This window comes from Pseudophryne corroboree, chromosome 9, assembly GCF_028390025.1.
Source record: "Pseudophryne corroboree isolate aPseCor3 chromosome 9, aPseCor3.hap2, whole genome shotgun sequence".
NCBI lineage: Eukaryota > Metazoa > Chordata > Amphibia > Anura > Myobatrachidae > Pseudophryne > Pseudophryne corroboree.
Window position 1 is genome coordinate 49,678,880 of NC_086452.1, and position 22,517 is coordinate 49,701,396.

The 22,517-nt window shown below is 45.9% G+C and overlaps 1 protein-coding gene across 2 annotated transcripts in view; it reads left to right on the forward strand.

Annotated features, from left to right (window-relative positions):
* Positions 1-21,211, forward strand: part of USP24 (ubiquitin specific peptidase 24) — a 233,216-nt gene extending 212,005 nt beyond the window's left edge. For both annotated transcript variants that reach the window (XM_063939298.1, XM_063939299.1), the window contains exons 64-67: positions 1,499-1,574; positions 2,789-2,875; positions 3,100-3,210; positions 19,287-21,211. In XM_063939298.1, coding sequence (XP_063795368.1) covers positions 1,499-1,574; positions 2,789-2,875; positions 3,100-3,210; positions 19,287-19,349 — 337 coding nt within the window. In that variant the 3' untranslated portion in view covers positions 19,350-21,211. The remainder of the gene's footprint in view (positions 1-1,498; positions 1,575-2,788; positions 2,876-3,099; positions 3,211-19,286) is intronic.
* Positions 21,212-22,517: the final 1,306 nt, after the last annotated feature.

Here is a 22,517-nt window from a genome sequence, read left to right on the forward strand (position 1 = left end):
TCAATCCCGCGTATCAGGATTGAAAAATGATCAATCCCGGAATTGGGTTTGGGTTGAATATTTTAAAATTTAAATCTTCTGTGTCCCCCTTCCCTCCCAAACCCGCCCAGCCCAGTACTACTCACCATCCTCTGTGAATGCGGGCGGGTTCACTTGCTGCAGGCGGTGGCTGGCGAGGTGTGGTCCGTGCGGCTGGCGCCAGACTGTGTAGCGTTACCTCTGACTTCACTTCACCCTGTGCAGTGTGCACATCCGGGGGGAGGCGGGACAAGGGAGCTGGGCAACGTCTGAGCCTCTTGAGGAAGGTCAACGCTGCCTGGCATTGAAAAAACAAGGATGCTTTCTAATCCCGAAATCCCCAGGATTGGAAGCTCCAATTTTAGGCCTAAATCCCGGGATCCCGCCGATCCCGGGATTGGCCACCCTAGTCGGCGCCATCATGCTTCCGTGCATCACTGGTATTATTCGGGGGGGGGGGGGGGGGAAATGGACAATCAGAAACCGTATCTAAAGTGTTGTGCTAAATTATTCCTGGAAAGTGTCTGCGTAAAGCTACGGATGTGTCCTCTACATCATTGTTGCAGTCATGCCAAACAGCCCCTCTTGGCACGCCAGTTCGCGTGATAATCTTTTAGCGTCTGGCGTCTTAGTCGCAATGCAATGTGACTAGCACACACAAGGAGACTGTGCTGATTAATTTGATATGACACGTGTATATCTGTGTGCGTTTGAGTCTGTATATGAAGTGCTACAATGTAGCAGCTGCAGCTTTTTTCCAATACAAGTTACGTTGTGCTCCGTATAAAGACTCAGCCACACACAATATACAAGTGTCCTATATCAAATTATACAGCAGAGTCTCCTTGTGCATGATAGTCGCATTGTATTGCAACTAAGGGGAGTATGCAATTATCTTAGTTTTTTTCACCTAGGCTAAAAAACTGAGCTTTTCGCTGTTTTTAGGGCGAATGGGGATGTAATAGCATGGACGGATTTTCCTCTAGGCGGAAAATGTGGCATTGGCGCAAAACATGTGGATTGTCGAATCCACGTGTTTTCCGTCGAAAACGTGGGCCATTTTCGCCTATTTTGAGACATTTTTCGCCAATGCCTTTTCACTTAATAAAAAAAAGTTAAAAAGGCATTGGCGAAAATGCCTTCAAAATGGATGATAACGGCCCTAATTGAATACTCAGTGCGGCAAATTCATTAGCTCCAAAATTATCAGAGCGAATTGCATACCCTCTAAGATGCATTTTCGTGAAAAAGACACCCCACGTTAGAGTTGCATGGAACGTGGCAGCTAACTCACGCCAGGCATCTTCGCGCTGCATGACGTATTGCGGCTGGATGTATGATGACTCATCTGTACATCTGCCTTTTATGTGAGTTGTGGTTTAAACAGGAACCTTGCCGCGACAGTGTGTTGCAATATCTCCGTGTTCTGAAAGCTGCTACTTGTTATGTGTAAGTTTGATGCACTTTGTTTCTACAACAGGTGTCCGGCTGCTAAGGAGTATTTCAAAGAAAACTCTCACCATTGGAGCTGGGCGGTGCAGTGGTTACAGAAGAAGGTACACCGATTCATATACCCGGCTGTGGTCTCTGGCAGATGTAGTATTTATCTAGATTGTAACAAACAGTCACAACTCCCGGGGTTTCTACATCTCCTCTCATAGACGCCACTTTATGATGAGAAACAAAATATATACGTTTCTGTTATGGATTGTCTTCTGCCCGAAAGTGGCCGCTGAAGACTCTGATGTGGCTCTTCCTGACGTTTGTGGCAGATGCTCTGAAAATCTTACACCTCATAGCCATAAACTGTGTCCCACACTGAGGGCCTGATTCAGCGTTGGAGGCAGGGATTTTAGTCTGTCCGCGTGTTCAAGTCGTACTCCGGCCGTGTCGCAGTGAGCGACTACGTCTAAAGATGCAGTTGCACTGACATGGGCTGCCGTGTTCAGATGGACATTCTGAGCATTGTCCGGTGGTGTGACCGATTGTGCGTCTTTGTACGGATAGTGGCAGATTAACACCGCAGTCGGTGGATGTCTCAGTAGGACAACCATCGGTTGCGGCATCGGCTTGGAGACGAAGTAGCGGCTGCACTAAAGATCAGGTACCCAGTCTGTCCATTTTATAGGTTTGAGTACAGTTACTCTTTAAAGGGACTGCTATTGTAAATGCTTATTCCATCTGCGGACGCTGCGTCATGACCTCTGGGTTAGTCTGTGGGCTGTGGAGGTTAGGCACAAAGAACACTTAGAGCTGACTCCTCCCCCTTTAACCCCTAATATTGAATTACATATATGGGGTCCGATGCACAGTTAACTGCCTAGTAGGCTCAATTGCACTGTGTGCACGGTACAAAATGCGGATATTCACCTGTTTACGGCGTTGTAAGCATCACTTCCACCGTTTCGCCCCTATCCATACGCTTGGCTCCTTAACCACTGTTGTCATCGGTGCGCACTATCCTTGGTGCTATAGGCCAATCCGAAAAACATACGCCCAACTTGGACTAGGCCGCCATTCCGTCAAAACATCTACAAGACGTTCTCCCTAAGCTTAGCCCTGTTGCCCCTTGAGTGGAGATGAGACTGAGCTGCACCATGACTCGGAATCTCCCTTAGATGCGAGTGCTTGGCTCTATGACATGCGCAAGGCAAAAGCACGCAAGATCCAGCCACAAAACAGACTTGCATGAAACTACGCATCAACCCCATGTTCGTCTTCACAGCTAATTTATTACTGGGTGACTTACTGTGTGTGCTTTCCCCGTCAGATGTCTGAGCACTGTTGGGCTCCGCAGAGTAATGTGTCTAATGAGACCTCTACAGCCAAGACTTTCCAACGGACAATCTCCGCACAGGTACGGTATGGGCATATGGCTAAGGGCTCAGTGACGGGGGGGTGGGGGGGGATCACTCATGCTCCAGACTAGTCTAGGTGGTAGAGGATAGATTAGTGACTTGCAGATCACGGTCTGTCGGATCGAAGCACTGCATTAAATGTGTTACATTGTGAGGTAGTGAGCAGCAGTGTACTCGGAGAATGTAACCGCCGTATTGTTCACTGATGGCTGTTTTCCTGTAGGACACATTGGCCTATGCCACCGCCCTGCTAAATGAGAAGGACCAGTCAGGAAGCAGCAATGGGTCGGAGAGCAGCCCAGCCAATGAGAATGGAGACAGGAGTATGCAGCAGGTGAGGACTCTGTTCCTTTACTTCTAACAAGTTGTGGAATGTGTGGGCATTGCTATAACACTTCCAGAGTTCATCATCCATGTTGTGCCTGGGAGAAGGTGGATCGGAAAATACACAGCCAGGTTTATCTATCTATAATGTAATGTACATTGGCAAATTGGGGAGCGTGAGAAGTGTCCTATTGTACCATGGCATTTATCAGCCCCCTGGTAAAAGGAGTGTTACAGGTCTTCCTAGCGGAATAATGTCTTGTACTACAAAGTGTGCATTATATCTGATCATACAGATCATATAATGTGGACAGAAGGGCCGGTACACTAGCAGGGTTGGTTGTCTCTTTAGGGGAATGACAGTGCAATTTTTGTGGGTTAGACATTGACATTTCGCAAGGGTGATGGTTGTGTTTTGGTGGGGAATGGGGTTTAGGGCAGTCACCGATCAATACTGCAGAGCGGTTACATTTGCACCACACAATATAAGCAGCAATATGTGGCAGTCCGCACAGCATATGGTTCCAAATGACTCCCAGTCTATTAATTCTATTAACCAATAAATAACAAGTGGCTCTTGACAATCAGACAATTAAAAAACATTTATTTATATAAAATGTATGTAAGTTACAACAACCTCCCGGGAGTAAAAAACAATGATGAGAATGTCACAACAATATGAATGTGCACTAGATTAATTCTTCATAATCAATTAAATGAAAACATAATTAATAAGTAAATAATCTTACTTGCACGTGACTTAAGCTGATACTCCGGAGTACACCGGTCTGCGTCGGGCTGGGAGGGAACGGCACCTGTTGCTTCTACCTCCCCAAGTTAAGTGGACGGCTGTGGTTACAGGGGTTAGAGCTGCAATGAAGATGTTCCTGATTGCGGTGGTTGGAACCGGGCTCCTGTGCACGGATAGGAGATATATATGCAGCCACTACCAACAGGGCGTCTTTTTCGAAAGGCAGGTATCTTACCTGCCTTTCGAAAAAGACGCCCTGTTGGCGTTGAAACGCGTTAAGGACACAGGCTTTTTTCTTCCAAGGATCAACACTGGTAGTGGCTGCATATATATCTCCTATCCGTGCACAGGAGCCCGGTTCCAACCACCGCAATCAGGAACATCTTCATTGCAGCTCTAACCCCTGTAACCACAGCCGTCCACTTAACTTGGGGAGGTAGAAGCAACAGGTGCCGTTCCCTCCCAGCCCGGCGCAGACCGGTGTACTCCGGAGTATCAGCTTACAGCCTCCGTTTTGAAAGTGCGGAGGTACCGGAGGTGGCGTGGACCATCGGGGACGGCTTGTCGGGGCTCCCTGCACGGCGCAGCATCAGTCATACCCGCTGAGGCTCTGGTGTGTGTCTCTGACGGGACGGCGGGACGACACCAGGGAGCAAGGACAGAACAGGCTCCTGCCCAGCGGAGGTTGTATTTTTCACATAACTTTTTATATACCAGCTGATTACTGCTATGGATTTGTGCTATATGCAATTCTTCCAAAACATACAGCCGTGAGTGACTCTTGTTTAGATCTAACACTTAACAGCCATATATATTACTACTTGTGCATACTGAGTGAACCCAGCACGGTTTAAAACCTTCCAGGTGTTGCTAATAAATAAGTCACGTGCAAGTAAGATTATTTACTTTTCTCTAACGTCCTAGTGGATGCTGGGGACTCCGTCAGGACCATGGGGATTAGCGGCTCCGCAGGAGACAGGGCACAAAAGCAAGCTTTTAGGATCACATGGTGTGTACTGGCTCCTCCCCCTATGACCCTCCTCCAAGCCTCAGTTAGGTTTTTGTGCCCGTCCGAGCAGGGTGCAATCTAGGTGGCTCTCTTAAAGAGTTGCTTAGAAAAAGTTTTTAGGTTCTTTATTTTCAGTGAGTCCTGCTGGCAACAGGCTCACTGCATCGAGGGACTTAGGGGAGAGAAGTGAACTCACCTGCGTGCAGGATGGATTGGCTTCTTAGGCTACTGGACACCATTAGCTCCAGAGGGAGTCGGAACACAGGTCTCGCCCTGGGGTTCGTCCCGGAGCCGCGCCGCCGACCCCCCTTGCAGATGCTGAAGATTGAAGAGGTCCGGAACCAGGCGGCAGAAGACTTTCAGTCTTCATCAGGTAGCGCACAGCACTGCAGCTGTGCGCCATTGTTGTCAGCACACTTCACACAGCGGTCACGGAGGGTGCAGGGCGCGGGGGGGGGGGCGCCCTGGGCAGCAATGTATAATACCTGTATGGCGAAAAATACATCACATATAGCCCTTGAGGCTATATGGATGTATTTAACCCCTGCCAGATATCACAAACTCCGGAGAAGAAGCCCGCCGAAAAGGGGGCGGGGCCTATTCTCCTCAGCACACAGCGCCATTTTCCCTCACAGAAATGCTGGTGGGAAGGCTCCCATGCTCTCCCCTGCACTGCACTACAGAAACAGGGTTAAAACAGAGAGGGGGGGCACTGATTTGGCGATATGAATATATATTAAATGCTATAAGGGAGGAACACTTATATAAAGGTTGTCCCTATATAATTATAGCGTTTTGGTGTGTGCTGGCAAACTCTCCCTCTGTCTCCCCAAAGGGCTAGTGGGTCCTGTCCTCTATCAGAGCATTCCCTATGTGTGTGCTGTATGTCGGTACGTGTGTGTCGACATGTATGAGGAAAATGTTGGTGAGGAGGCGGAGCAAATTGCCTGTAATGGTGATGTCACTCTCTAGGGAGTCGACACCGGAATGGATGGCTTATTTATGGAATTACGTGATAATGTCAACACGCTGCAAGCCGGTTGACGACATGAGACGGCCGGCGAACAAATTAGTACCTGCCCAGGCGTCTCAAACACTGTCAGGGGCTGTAAAACGCCCATTTACCTCAGTCGGTCGACACAGACCCAGACACGGACACTGATTTCAGTGTCGACGGTGAAGAAACAAACGTATTTTCCTTTAGGGCCACACGTTAAGGGCAATGAAGGAGGTGTTACATATTTCTGATACTACAAGTACCACAAAAAAGGGTATTATGTGGGATGTGAAAAAACTACCTGTAGTTTTTCCTGAATCAGATAAATTAAATGAAGTGTGTGATGATGCGTGGGTTTCCCCCGATAGAAAATTATTGGCGGTATACCCTTTCCCGCCAGAAGTTAGGGCGCGTTGGGAAACACCCCTTAGGGTGGATAAGGCACTCACATGCTTATCAGAACAAGTGGCGGTACCATCTACAGATAGGGCCGTGCTTAAGGAGCCAGCTGATAGGAGGCTGGAAAATATCCTAAAAAGTATACATACACATGCTGGTGTTATACTGCGACCAGCGATCGCCTCAGCCTGGATGTGCAGAGCTGAGGTGGCTTGGTCGGATTCCCTGACTAAAAATATTGATACCCTTGACAGGGACAGTATTTTATTGACTATAGAGCATTTAAAGGATGCATTTCTATATATGCGAGATGCGCAGAGGGATATTTGCACTCTGGCATCAAGAGTAAATGCGATGTCCATATCTGCAAGAAGATGTTTATGGACACGACAGTGGTCAGGTGATGCAGATTCCAAACGGCACAAAGATGTATTGCCGTATAAAGGGGAGGAGTTATTTGGGGTCGGTCCATGGGACCTGGTGGTCACGGCAACTGCTGGAAAATCCACCGTTTTTTACCCTAAGTCACATCTCTGCAGAAAAAGAAACCGTCTTTTCAGCCTCAGTCCTTTCGTCCCTATAAGAGTCATATCTGCCCAGGGATAGAGGAAAGGGAAGAAGACTGCAGCAGGCAGCCCATTCCCAGGAACAGAAGCCCTCAAACGCTTCTACCAAGTTCTCAGCATGACGCTGGGACCGTACAGGACCCCTGGATCCTACAAGTAGTATCCAAGGGGTACAGATTGGAATGTCGAGACGTTTCCCCCTCGCAGGTTCCTGTAGTCTGCTGTACCAATGTCTCCCTCCGACAGGGAGGCAGTATTGAAAACAATTCACAAGCTGTATTCCCAGCAGGTGATAATCAAAGTACCCCTCCTACAACAAGGAAAGGGGTATTATTCCACACTATATGGTGGTACTGAAGCCAGAAGGCTAGGTGAGACCTATTCTAAATCTGAAATATTTGAACACTTACAAAAGTTCAAATCCAGATGGAGTCACTCAGAGCAGTGATAGCGAACCGGGAGGAAGGGGACTATATGGTGTCCCGGGACATCAGGGATGCTTACCTCCATGTCCCAAAAATTTGCCTTTCTCACCGAGGGTACCTCAGGTTCGTGGTACAGAACTGTCACTATCAGTTTCAGACGATGCCGTTGGATTGTCCAAGGCACCCCGGGTCCTTACCAAGGTAATGACCGAAATGAGGATTCGTCTTCAAAGAAAATGGACGACTTCCTGATAAGAACAAGGTCCAGAGAACAGTTGGAGGTCGGAGTAGCACTATCTCAAGTAGTTCTACGACAACACGGGTGGATTCTAAATATTCCAAAACCGCAGTTGTTCCGACGACACGTCTGCTGGTCCTAGGGATGATTCTGGACACAGTCCAGAAAAAGGTGTTTCTCCCAGAGGAGAAAGCCAGGGAGTTATCCGAGCTAATCGGGATCCTCCTAAAACCAGGAAAAGTGTCAGTGCATCATTGCACAAGAGTCCTGGTAAAAATGGTGGCTTATTACGAAGCGATTCCATTCGGCAGATTTCACGCAAGAACTCTTCAGTGGGATCTGCTGGACAAATGGTCCGGATCGCATCTTCAGATGCATCAGCGGATAACCCTATATCCAAGGACAAGGGTGTCTCTCCTGTGGTGATTACAGAGTGCTCATCTTCTAGAGGGCCGCAGATTCGGCATTCAGGATTGGGTGCTGGTGACCACGGAGGCCAGCCTGAGAGGCTGGAGAGCAGTCACACAGGGAAAATTTTTTCCAGGGAGTGTGATCAAGTCTGGAGAATTCTCTCCACATAAATATACTGGAGCTAAGAGCAAATTTATAATGCTCTAAACTTAGCAAGACCCCTGCTTCAAGGTCAGCCGGTATTGATCCAGTGGGATAACATCACGGCAGTCGCCCACGTAAACAGAAAGGGCGGCACAAGAAGCAGGAGGGCAGTGGCAAAACTGCAAGGATTTTTCGCTAGGCGGAAAATCATGTGATAGCACTGTCAGCAGTGTTCATTCCGGGAGTGGACGACTGGGAAGCAGACTTCCTCAGCAGGCACGACCTCCACCCGGGAGAGTGGGAACTTCATCGGGAAGTTTTACGCATGATTGTGAACCGTTGGGAAAGACCAAAGGTGGACATGATGGCATCCCGCCCGAACAAAAAACGGGACAGGTATTGCGCCAGGTCACGAGACCTTCAGGCGATAGCTGTGGATGTCCTGGTAACACCGCGGGTGTAACAGTCGGTGTATGTGTTCCCTCCTCTGCTTCTCATAACCAAGGTATTGAGAATTATAAGACGTAGAGGAGTAAGAACTATACTCGTGGCTCCGGATTGGCCAAGAGGGACTTGGTACCCGGAATTTCAAGAGATGCTCACAGAGGACTAATGGCCTCGGGAGCTAAGAAGGGACTTGCTTCAGCAAGTACCATGTCTGTTCCAAGACTTACCGCGGCTGCGTTTGACGGCATGGCGGTTGAACGCCGGATCCTAAGGGAAAAGGCATTCCGGAAGAGGTCATACCTACCCTGGTCAAAGCCAGGAAGGAGGTGACCGCACAACGTTATCACCACATGTGGTGAAAATATGTTGCGTGGGTGAGGCCAGGAAGGCCCCACGAAGAAATTTCAACTAGGTCGATTTCTGCACTTCCTGCAAACAGGAGTGTCTATGAGCCTCAAATTGGGGTCCATTAAGGTTCAAGTTTCGGCCCTGTAGATTTTCTTCCAGAAAGAATTGGCTTCAGTTCCTGAAGTCCAGACATTTGTCAAGGGAGTATTGCATATACAGCCCCTTTTGTGCCTCCAGTGGCACCGTGGGATCTCAACGTAGTGTTGGGATTCCTCAAATCATATTGGTTTGAACCGCTCAAATCTGTGGATTTGAAATATCTCACATGGAAAGTGACCATGCTGTTGGCCCTGGCCTCGGCCAGGCGAGTGTTAGAATTGGCGGCTTTGTCTTACAAAAGCCCATATTTGATTTTCCATTCGGACAGGGCAGAACTGCGGACTCGTCCCCAGTTTCTTCCTAAGGTGGTGTCAGCGTTTCACCTGAAACAACCTATTGTGGTGCCTGCGGCTATTAGGGACTTGGAGGACTCCAAGTTGCTAGACGTTGTCAGGGCCCTGAAAATATATATATATATATATATATATATATAATTCCAGGACGGCTGGAGTCAGAAAGTCTGACTTGCTGTTTATATTGTATGCACCCAAAAAGCTGGGTGCTCCTGCTTCTAAGCAGACTATTGCTCGTTGGATTTGTAGTACAATTCAGCTTGCACATTCTGTGGCAGGCCTGCCACAGCCAAAATCTGTAAATGCCCATTCCACAAGGAAGGTGGGCTCATCTTGGGCGGCTGCCCGAGGGGTCTCTGCTTTACAACTTTGCCGAGCAGCTACGTGGTCAGGGGGGAACACGTTTGTAAAATTTTACAAATTTGATACCCTGGCTGAGGAGGACCTGGAGTTCTCTCATTCGGTGCTGCAGAGTCATCCGCACTCTCCCGCCCGTTTGGGAGCTTTGGTATAATCCCCATGGTCCTGACGGAGTCCCCAGCATCCACTAGGACGTTAGAGAAAATAAGATTTTACTTACCGATAAATCTATTTCTCATAGTCCGTAGTGGATGCTGGGCGCCCATCCCAAGTGCGGATTGTCTGCATTACTTGTACATAGTTATTGTTACAAAAATCGGGTTATTATTGTTGTGAGCCATCTTTTTTTAGAGGCTGCTTCTTTGTTATCATACTGTTAACTGGGTTCAGATCACAAGTTGTACGGTGTGATTGGTGTGGCTGGTATGAGTCTTACCCGGGATTCAAGATCCTTCCTTATTGTGTACGCTCGTCCGGGCACAGTACCTAACTGAGGCTTGGAGGAGGGTCATAGGGGGAGGAGCCAGTACACACCATGTGATCCTAAAAGCTTGCTTTTGTGCCCTGTCTCCTGCGGAGCCGCTAATCCCCATGGTCCTGACGGAGTCCCCAGCATCCACTACGGACTATGAGAAATAGATTTATCGGTAAGTAAAATCTTATTATTAATTATGTTTTCATTTAATTGATTATGAAGTATTAATCTAGTGCACATTCATATTGTTGTGACATTCTCATCATTGTTTCTCTATCGTCCTAAGTGGATGCTGGGGTTCCTGAAAGGACCATGGGGAATAGCGGCTCCGCAGGAGACAGGGCACAAAAAAGTAAAGCTTTACTAGGTCTGGTGGTGTGCACTGGCTCCTCCCCCTATGACCCTCCTCCAGACTCCAGTTAGATTTTGTGCCCGAACGAGAAGGGTGCAATCTAGGTGGCTCTCCTAAAGAGCTGCTTAGAGAAAGTTTAGTTTAGGTTTTTTTCTTTACAGTGAGTCCTGCTGGCAACAGGATCACTGCAACGTGGGACTTAGGGGGAAAGTAGTAAACTCACCTGCATGCAGAGTGGATTTGCTGCTTGGCTACTGGACACCATTAGCTCCAGAGGGATCGAACACAGGCCCAGCCGTGGAGTCCGGTCCCGGAGCCGCGCCGCCGACCCCCTTGCAGATGCTGAAGCGTGAAGAGGTCCGGAAACCGGCGGCTGAAGACTCCTCAGTCTTCATAAGGTAGCGCACAGCACTGCAGCTGTGCGCCATTTTCCTCTCAGCACACTTCACTGGGCAGTCACTGAGGGTGCAGAGCGCTGGGGGGGGGCGCTCTGAGAGGCAAATATAAACCTTATACAAGGCTAAAAATACCTCACATATAGCCCATAGGGGCTATATGGAGATATTTAACCCCTGCCTGACTGGAAAAATAGCGGGAGAAGAACCCGCCGAAAAAGGGGCGGGGCCTATCTCCTCAGCACACGGCGCCATTTTCTGTCACAGCTCCGCTGGTCAGGACGGCTCCCAGGTCTCTCCCCTGCACTGCACTACAGAAACAGGGTAAAACAGAGAGGGGGGGCACATTAATGGCTATATATATATATATTATATATTAAAGCAGCTATAAGGGAGCACTTAATATAAGGATATCCCTTGTATATATAGCGCTTTGTGGTGTGTGCTGGCAGACTCTCCCTCTGTCTCCCCAAAAGGGCTAGTGGGTCCTGTCTTCATTAGAGCATTCCCTGTGAGTTTGCGGTGTGTGTCGGTACGGGGTGTCGACATGTATGAGGACGATATTGGTGTGGAGGCGGAGCAATTGCCAAATATGCAGATGTCACCCCCCAGGGGGTCGACACCAGAATGGATGCCTTTATTTGTGGAATTACGTGATGGTTTATCTTCCCTTAAACAGTCAGTTGAGGACATGAGGCGGCCGGACAATCAATTAATGCCTGTCCAGGCGCCTCAAACACCGTCAGGGGCTGTAAAACGCCCTTTGCCTCAGTCGGTCGACACAGACCCAGACACAGGCACTGATTCCAGTGACGACGGTAGAAATTCAAACGTATTTTCCAGTAGGGCCACACGTTATATGATTTTGGCAATGAAGGAGACGTTACATTTAGCTGATACTACAGATACCGTAAAACAGGGTATTATGTATGGTGTGAAAAAACTACAAACAGTTTTTCCTGAATCAGAAGAATTAAATGACGTGTGTGATGAAGCGTGGGTTGCTCCTGATAAAAAGTTGATAATTTCAAAAAAGTTATTGGCATTATACCCTTTCCCGCCAGAGGTTAGGGCGCGCTGGGAAACACCCCCTAAGGTGGACAAGGCGCTCACACGCTTATCTAAACAAGTGGCGTTACCCTCTCCTGAGACGGCCGCACTTAAGGATCCATCAGATAGAAAGATGGAAGTTATTCAAAAGAATATATACACACATGCAGGTGTTATACTACGACCAGCTATAGCAACTGCCTGGATGTGCAGTGCTGGAGTAGTTTGGTCAGAATCCCTGATTGAAAATATTGATACCCTAGATAGGGACAATGTTTTACTGTCGTTAGAACAAATAAAGGATGCATTTATCTATATGCGTGATGCACAGAGGGATATTTGCACACTGGCATCTCGGGTGAGTGCTATGTCCATTTCAGCCAGAAGAGCCTTATGGACACGACAGTGGACAGGCGATGCGGATTCAAAACGTCACATGGAGGTTTTGCCGTATAAAGGGGAGGAGTTATTTGGAGTTGGTCTATCAGACTTGGTGGCCACGGCTACTGCCGGGAAATCCACTTTTTTACCTCAAGTCACTCCCCAACAGAGAAAGGCACCGACCTTTCAACCGCAGCCTTTTCGCTCCTACAAAAATAAGAGAGCAAAGGGTTTGTCGTACCTGCCACGAGGCAGAGGAAGAGGGAAGAGACACCAACAGGCAGCTCCTTCCCAGGAACAGAAGCCCTCCCCGGCTCCTGCAAAAACCTCAGCATGACGCTGGGGCCTCTCAAGCGGACTCGGGGACAGTGGGCGGCCGTCTCAAAAATTACAGCGCGCAGTGGGCTCACTCGCAGGTAGACCCCTGGATCCTGCAGATAATATCTCAGGGGTACAGGTTGGAATTAGAGACGGATCCTCCTCATCGTTTCCTGAAGTCTGCTTTACCAACCGTCTCTTCCGAAAGGGAGAGGGTGTTGGAAGCCATTCACAAGCTGTACGCTCAGCAGGTGATAGTCAAAGTACCCCTATTACAACAAGGAAAGGGGTATTATTCCACTCTATTTGTGGTACCGAAGCCGGATGGCTCGGTAAGGCCTATTCTAAATCTGAAGTCCTTGAACCTCTACATAAAAAAGTTCAAGTTCAAGATGGAGTCACTCAGAGCAGTGATAGCGAACCTGGAAGAAGGGGACTTTATGGTATCCTTGGACATCAAGGATGCGTATCTACACGTTCCGATTTACCCCGCACACCAGGGGTACCTCAGGTTCATTGTTCAAAACTGTCACTATCAGTTTCAGACGCTGCCGTTCGGATTGTCCACGGCGCCTCGGGTCTTTACCAAGGTAATGGCCGAGATGATGATTCTTCTTCGAAGAAAAGGCGTATTAGTTATCCCATACTTGGACGATCTCCTAATAAGGGCAAGGTCCAGAGAACAGCTGGAGACAGCTTTAGCACTATCTCAAGAGGTGCTAAGACAGCACGGGTGGATTCTGAATATTCCAAAATCCCATTTAATCCCGACAACTCGTCTGCTGTTCCTAGGAATGATTCTGGACACGGTTCAGAAAAAGGTTTTCCTTCCAGAGGAAAAAGCCAAGGAGTTATCCGATCTGGTCAGGAACCTCCTAAAACCAGGAAAGGTGTCAGTACATCAATGCACAAGAGTCCTGGGAAAAATGGTGGCTTCTTACGAAGCAATTCCATTCGGCAGATTCCATGCAAGAATATTCCAAAGGGATCTGTTGGACAAATGGTCAGGGTCGCATCTGCAGATGCACCTGCGAATAACCCTGTCACCAAAGACAAGGGTGTCACTTCTGTGGTGGTTGCAGAAGGCTCACCTATTAGAAGGCCGCAGATTCGGCATTCAGGATTGGATCCTGGTGACCACGGACGCCAGCCTGAGAGGCTGGGGAGCAGTCACACAAGGAAGAAACTTCCAGGGAGTATGGACGAGTCTGGAAAAGTCTCTTCACATAAACATTCTGGAACTAAGAGCAATCTACAATGCTCTAAGCCAGGCGGAACTTCTCCTGAAAGGAAAGCCGGTGTTGATTCAGTCGGACAACATCACGGCGGTCGCCCATGTAAACAGGCAGGGCGGCACAAGAAGCAGGAGTGCAATGGCAGAAGCTGCCAAGATTTTTCGCTGGGCGGAGAATCACGTGATAGCACTGTCAGCAGTGTTCATCCCGGGCGTGGACAACTGGGAAGCAGACTTCCTCAGCAGACACGATCTTCATCCGGGAGAGTGGGGTCTACATCCAGAAGTCTTCAACATGTTAATAGACCGTTGGGAAAGACCAATTGTAGACATGATGGCGTCTCGCCTCAACAAGAAACTGGACAAATATTGCGCCAGGTCAAGAGATCCACAGGCAATAGCTGTGGACGCACTGGTAACTCTTTGGGTGTACCAGTCAGTGTATGTGTTTCCTCCTCTGCCGCTCATACCAAAGGTATTGAAGATCATACGGCAAAGAAGAGTAAGAACAATACTAGTGGTTCCGGATTGGCCGAGAAGGACTTGGTATCCGGAACTTCAAGAGATGCTCACGGACGAACCGTGGCCTCTACCTCTGAGAAGGGACCTGCTACAGCAGGGTCCCTGTCTTTTTCAAGACTTACCGCGGCTGCGTTTGACGGCATGGCGGTTGAACGCCAGATCCTAAAAGGGAAAGGCATTCCAGAAGAAGTCATTCCTACCTTGATTAAGGCACGGAAGGAAGTCACCGTGAAACATTATCACCGCATTTGGCGAAAATATGTAGCGTGGTGCGAGGATCGGAGTGTTCCGACGGAGGAATTCCAACTGGGTCGTTTCCTACATTTCCTGCAATCAGGATTATCTATGGGTCTCAAATTGGGATCCATTAAGGTTCAAATTTCGGCCCTGTCAATATTCTTCCAAAAAGAATTGGCCTCTGTCCCTGAGGTCCAGACTTTTGTCAAGGGAGTACTGCATATACAGCCTCCTGTGGTGCCTCCGGTGGCACCGTGGGATCTAAATGTAGTTTTAGATTTCCTCAAATCCCATTGGTTTGAACCATTGAAAAAGGTGGATTTGAAATATCTCACATTGAAAGTGACTATGTTACTAGCCCTGGCCTCTGCCAGGAGAGTATCTGAATTGGCGGCTTTATCTTATAAAAGTCCTTATCTAATCTTCCATTCGGATAGGGCAGAACTGCGGACTCGTCCGCATTTTCTCCCTAAAGTGGTATCAGCATTTCATCTGAACCAACCTATTGTGGTGCCTGCGGCCACTAGCGACTTGGAGGACTCCAAGTTGTTGGACGTTGTCAGAGCCTTAAAAATATACATTTCAAGGACGGCTGGAGTCAGAAAATCTGACTCGCTGTTTATATTGTATGCACCCAACAAGTTGGGCGCACCTGCTTCTAAGCAGTCGATTGCTCGTTGGATTTGTAACACAATTCAACTTGCACATTCTGTGGCAGGCCTGCCACAGCCTAAAACTGTAAAAGCCCACTCCACAAGGAAGGTGGGCTCATCTTGGGCGGCTGCCCGAGGGGTCTCGGCATTACAACTCTGCCGAGCAGCTACGTGGTCGGGGGAGAACACGTTTGTAAAATTTTACAAATTTGATACCCTGGCAAAGGAGGACCTGGAGTTCTCTCATTCGGTGCTGCAGAGTCATCCGCACTCTCCCGCCCGTTTGGGAGCTTTGGTATAATCCCCATGGTCCTTTCAGGAACCCCAGCATCCACTTAGGACGATAGAGAAAATAAGAATTTACTTACCGATAATTCTATTTCTCGGAGTCCGTAGTGGATGCTGGGCGCCCATCCCAAGTGCGGATTATCTGCAATACTTGTACATAGTTATTGTTAACTAATTCGGGTTATTGTTAAGGAGCCATCTTTAAGAGGCCCTTTCTGTTATCATACTGTTAACTGGGTTTAGATCACAAGTTGTACGGTGTGATTGGTGTGGCTGGTATGAGTCTTACCCGGGATTCAAAATGCCTCCCTTATTGTGTATGCTCGTCCGGGCACAGTACCTAACTGGAGTCTGGAGGAGGGTCATAGGGGGAGGAGCCAGTGCACACCACCTGACCTAGTAAAGCTTTACTTTTTTGTGCCCTGTCTCCTGCGGAGCCGCTATTCCCCATGGTCCTTTCAGGAACCCCAGCATCCACTACGGACTCCGAGAAATAGAATTATCGGTAAGTAAATTCTTATTTTTTTACTCCCGGGAGGTTGTTGTAACTTACATACATTTTATATAAATAAATGTTTTTTAATTGTCTGATTGTCAAGCGCCACTTGTTATTTATTGGTTAGTTTTCGTTTTAAGGGATTGGCAATTCCCTTTATCAGGAGGCTGCTGACAATCAAAGTGCAGTGCTACTCACCTGAGCGCTTAGTTTTTTTCTTCCTATTAATTCTATTAGCCTGACATGTTGCTAAATGCGGTTGGTAGATGACTACAGATAATACATGATACATAATTGCTGCAAGGGACGAGTGTATTATACTCCCATTATATAAATCACTAGTGAGGCCACATCTTGAATACTGTGCAGTTTTGGGCACCATATTACAAAAAGGATATCCTGGAGCTAGAAAAGGTTCAGAGGCGGGCGACCAAACTAATCAAGGTGTTTACATTGGAAAAGAGGAGACTTAAGAGGGGACATGATCAACATCTACAAATATATAAGGGGACAATACACAGAGCTTGCGCGGGACCTGTTTTTGGTAAGATCAGCACAGAGGACACGTGGTCACTCGCTTAGGTTAGATGAGAGGAGATTCCGCACATTGAGGCGAAAAGGTTTTTTCACAGTAAGGACAATACGTGTTTGGAATTCCCTGCCTGAGAGATTAGTAATGGCGGACTCAGTCAACACCTTTAAGAATGGGCTAGATAAATTCCTATTGGATAAAGATATTCAGGGTTATGGTGCGAGGCACGCATTATAGTTAATATAACTAGTCCTAACATAAAAATAACTAGTCCTATAATAAGACTGCATAGGAGACCACAAATAAGTTGAACTCGATGGACAATTGTTTTTTTTCAACCTTAGTTACTATGGTGGTCATTCCGAATTGTTAGCTCGCTAGCTGCTTTTAGCAGCATTGCAAACGCTAGGCCGCCGCCCTCTGGGAGTGTATCTTAGCTTAGCAGAATTGCGAACGAAAGGTTAGCAGAACTGCTACTAAATAATTCCTTGCAGTTTCTGAGTAGCTCCAGACCTACTCCTAGACTGCAATCACCTCGGTCTGTTTAGTTCCTGGTTTGACATCACAAACATGCCCTGCGTTTGGCCAGCCACTCCCCCGTTTCTCCAGCCACTCCTGCGTTTTTTAGCACACTCCCTGAAAACGCCAAGTTGCCGCCCAGAAACTCCCACTTCCTGTCAATCACACTACGATCACTCGAGCGTTGAAAAAAACGTAGCTCGAGCTTGTGCAAATCTCCAAAGTTTTGTTAAATTACTAAGCGCATGCGCATTTTCCACCTAATCTCTGCGTTGCGAAAAATGGCAACAAGCGAACAACTCGGAATGACCACCTATGTTACCTCTATTGCCAATATCTTCTGGTACAACTAACAAGACCCTGTGAAGTCCAAATAGATTTTGTTACTTGACCTGAGTGTATTGTAAAATTCGGTAACTTGAACGGCAAGGTTGTACCACATCTATCCTGAATCCTTTGAGCAAATGAAGGGACTTGTTTCAGAGAGGCCCATTCACCTGCTAGGGTGCTGCCTCGCTAATACAGCTGTGCTCCGACGACATCGCTCATACGTGGATGCTGCTAACTGTTGTAACGTGCTTGACAATGGGTAGAACAGAGAATAAATAAATCTGAGGCGTGCAAGATATACAAAATAAACGCACATGTGCAATGCTGCCCATACATTAGGGCTACCAGCATCCGATTCCTCCTAAGATTTCCCTTCAATCCCCCGGGAGCCCCTGGCACACGATTTGGAGTATTATGTGCATACGATGAAGCATACAATCGATCAATCGATGGTGTGCCTCACAAAAAGCACGTGATCACCTGGAAGGAAATGCCACTCAAAAATGAAGCTGATCGTATGTTCCATCATACGATGCATCGTATGTGCATTCGATTACGACTGATAATATGTGCTGCACGTATGATCTGAGGATGCGACATTCGAACCGCGGGGCCGCGCATCGTAATCGTACCCAGAACACGTACGATATGCACGCAATGCATCGTACGACGCGTTTAGTTACAATCTGTAAAGCTGACGAACTGAGACCAGAGGAATAACAATTGCTGAGAGTGGAGATTGGGACAGTAACAAGGGTTTTAGGCTGGGGGAGAGACTGACCAGGGATTGTAGGGAATTCCTTTGGTCCGATGTGAGATGTTTCTGGTGGGTGTAGGCGAGTGGGATGGGAGAGGGAAGAATTGGATGCTGGGAGTGCATGGGGATTTGTTGTCTTTCACACTAGTACACCAAGTGGGGGGGGTTTTGTTTTTAGCAATATGTTAATTTTAAGTAATGTTAGTAGTAATGTAGTATTCCAGCTTTAGAAATGTTTTCTGAAGGGTATATAACTATAGCACCTTATCACATATAACTATATAATATAACTATAGCACCTTATCACATATAACTATATAATATAACTATAGCACCTTATCACATATAACTATATAATATAACTATGGCACCTTATCACATATAACTATATAATATAACTATAGCACCTTATCACATATAACTATATAATATAACTATAGCACCTTATCACATATAACTATATAATATAACTATAACACCTTATCACATATAACTATATAATATAACTATAGCACCTTATCACATATAACTATATAATATAACTATGGCACCTTATCACATATAACTATATAATATAACTATAGCACCTTATCACATATAACTAAATAATATAACTATAGCACCTTATCACATATAACTATATAATATAACTATAGCACCTTATCACATATAACTATATAATATAACTATGGCACCTTATCACATATAACTATATAATATAACTATGGCACCTTATCACATATAACTATATAATATAACTATGGCACCTTATCACATATAACTATATAATATAACTATAGCACCTTATCACATATAACTATATAATATAACTATGGCACCTTATCACATATAACTATATAATATAACTATGGCACCTTATCACATATAACTATATAATATAACTATGGCACCTTATCACATATAACTATATAATATAACTATAGCACCTTATCACATATAACTATGGCACCTTCTCATTTTAACATGTTGTCTATTTTAGGGCCCCGACTCGCCAATGATAATTGGAGATCCGAAAAGTGACCTTGAGGACGTTGACCCCTGAAGACAGCCTCCAGGTACAGAAGGGGAAAGGATTGTCACGCTGTGAAATGAATGCACTTTGAGAACCACAACAGATTCATCTTAACATTTCCACTGGAGTCCACAGCCCAGTACGTTGTACAGGTCTACAGAGGCGACGTATCCAGACCCACTCAAGGCCATATCTGGAACTGTCTCGATAAACAGAACTTTATTATTGCTGCAAAAAAAAAAAAAGAGGGAAAAAAAACGGATACAAAGTATTTTTGTCAAGATTTTATTGAAGAGAAAAAAAAATAAGGAACTCCCGCAAGTGGTTGAATTTTTTTCTTTTTTGTTCGCGAGCATTGAAGGAGTGAATGTACAATTGTTGCTTTTTCTGTAATGCTGCGACGATTTCATTTGGTTTTATACGAAATATTAAAAGAAAAATCTTGACTGATTTTAGGTGCATACACAACTTTTTAATCTTTCGATATTAGGAATATTAAAATGATGTAAAAATGTGTAAGACTTAACCTTGTACAAATTTAGTTTGCAACTGATCTTTTAAAGAAAAAAAATATACTTTGTATTTAATATGTCTCCCAAAATTTGTATAGTGCCATAGGAACCTGCATCACTCTGTTAATCGGACGTTCGGCCTTTAAAGTGCACCTAATGCCTAGTCACAGACTCTTTTATGGGCTGGACTATCAATTCGCTAGCAGCTGGTGACCTCACTGAGGCATGTTGTGTACAATGTGCATCTTACCTCGGTGATGTCTCTAGTACATGATAATATGATGGTGACTGTCTCCGTTACATGCAGTAGACTGGAAACTAAAAGGTTCCTGGAGGTTGGATAAAAAGGAAATGTAGTCAAAAATCCTGTAACTTTCACATTTACATTGTATAGAGCTGCCAAATATGATTTTTGTAAATGTTTTGTACAATTTTTTTTTTTTTTTTTTTTTTAAAGCTTCGTCTTGGAGATGGATAAAGGAGTCGGGGCATTTTGATGTTTATCATATTGACTTAACGAGTTAGACTCGTATGCTGATCTGATATACAAGAACAGTGTCTTGTACTTCTAGCAGGTTTTACAAGTAACTTTTCGCCAGTATTTTTTCCCCCTTGTTCAAGGTGTAACCTTTCACCATAGAATTGTTGTTTCTCGAACATTTAAAGCTTTCTTCACTGTGCTACATTATTCAACAAAAGAGAGAGAGAGTGCCCATTTCTCCGCAAATAGGATTTTCTTTACACAATAAGGAATTTACGGAGGAATGAAGCTGTAAAATCCTCATGAAAACGGCACCAAAACGTCTCTTAAGAAATCCACCCCATTTGACGCACCTTATCCCGAACATTTTCTTTTTGCCCGTAATCCAGGACTCTACAGGAGCCAGGAAATACGCCACACCGCAGCGTTGGGCTTGAGAGAGCACCTGGCTTCCTTATAGGAAAAGTTTGTCACGAACTTGTAAGAAGTTTTGTCAACTCCTGCCTTAAGCACACAGAAACATGTTGATCAAAGTTCAGTCTTATCGTGGATGCCAGTCATTGATTCCGGCTATACATTTTCTGGGACATTAGTTTATATTCCCTGCGCAGAATGAATGTTTAATGGTGCAGGGATCGGATTTGATTTATGTAATATATAATGATATCAGTATATACTTTCTCAGTAACTGGAATTTGCTGGATCACCCCTTTCCCCCTACAAGATCATAAAATGGCAACTTTGGGTTTGGGATGTCTTATATTAGGAGGCCCCAGATGATGATTTGTATGTTTTGTGCCAATTATTTTTTATTGATTGTGTTGTATATTTTCTTGATTTGTTGCACTGATACTTTATTTTTTAGGTCTTTCCCAATAAATGCACCATATTATACAACAGACCCTTCCACCGGGGAAGATTTCTTGTTCTTCTGCCTTACTTATCCACTGCCTAGCCCTATTCCCTAAATTTGTCTCCAAATCTTACTGCATTCTGCTCATAGAGGTGGGAATTCAATTGTTTTGAGTATCTAGACGTCCAAACAGTTGCCACAATTCAACTGTGTTTGGGTGACCCAAACAGACAGGGTTTCGCTGCATAAAACGGCTAAACCCATCTAAAGTCCTGCTTTGGGCATCCAAACTCCTATTCGGACTCCTAAAGTGCCGACTTAGCTCACATTTCTTCTCGCACCTCTGGAGGCTGCAAGAAGAAATGTTATCCCGGCGGCTACCAGGAGTCTAAACCGAGCAACAATTGAATTGCTCCGTTTTGTGCCCCATAGTGGTAGCCATGAGGTAAAAAATTGAATCGGCCCCATAGAGACTGTACAAGATATTTGGGGAAGGATGTATCAAATCATCTAAAGAGTAGAGAATTTCCATGTAACATCCAAGCAGCTTTTGCCTATCACTTTATAGAATAAGCTTGATAAATACTAGCTAGAATCTGATTGGTTGCGCTGTGAGCAACTTTTCCACGCTGTAAGAGAGTGACATGTATCAAACCTTCCAATTACTCCAGAGGAACGCTGTATATACTGTAGTGGCTATACAGGAGGTATATTCTATGCATACCCAATTACAGCAAGTTGCAGTCCGATAACCGTATACACATTTCAGCTGTTTTGTGCTGTCTCTGATGTTCATATGAGGGGTGTAGATATGAAGGTTCTATGCCACCCTGCAACAAAGCTTTGTGGCTATTTAACTAAAGCAGGAATGGGGAACACATCCCAGTATGCCCTACTACAGTTTTAGCATGGCCAAATAGCAAAACTTGCAGGGCATGCTGGTAAGTGTAAGTGAACTAAAGTGTTATCCTTCGTCAGCACAAAACGGATGAAACAATATTTATAAATAATCGGTTATCAGTTGGCTGAAATTTCTTGGCGTCACCGAGGTACGAGGCTTTTCCTGTGCTGTCACTGGCTCCTAGTGAATTGATGATGGACTGTATAAGCATGAACAGTGGCTTATCCAGCAAAATGTCTCTCCGCTGTATAATATGCCTGGGTGTTGTCATTCGTGTTTAATCCATTGATAGGCAGTATTTATACCAACAGTGGTTCCGCCAACAAAATGCACCCGGTCTGTGGGTACACTGTAACAGCTTTCCTTACCGATACTGGCCAATGTGTATTATTCACACCATAGTCCGCTGACGGAGTTAGCGTGAAAGCAAGCTTTCCAGTCTAATCCTCCT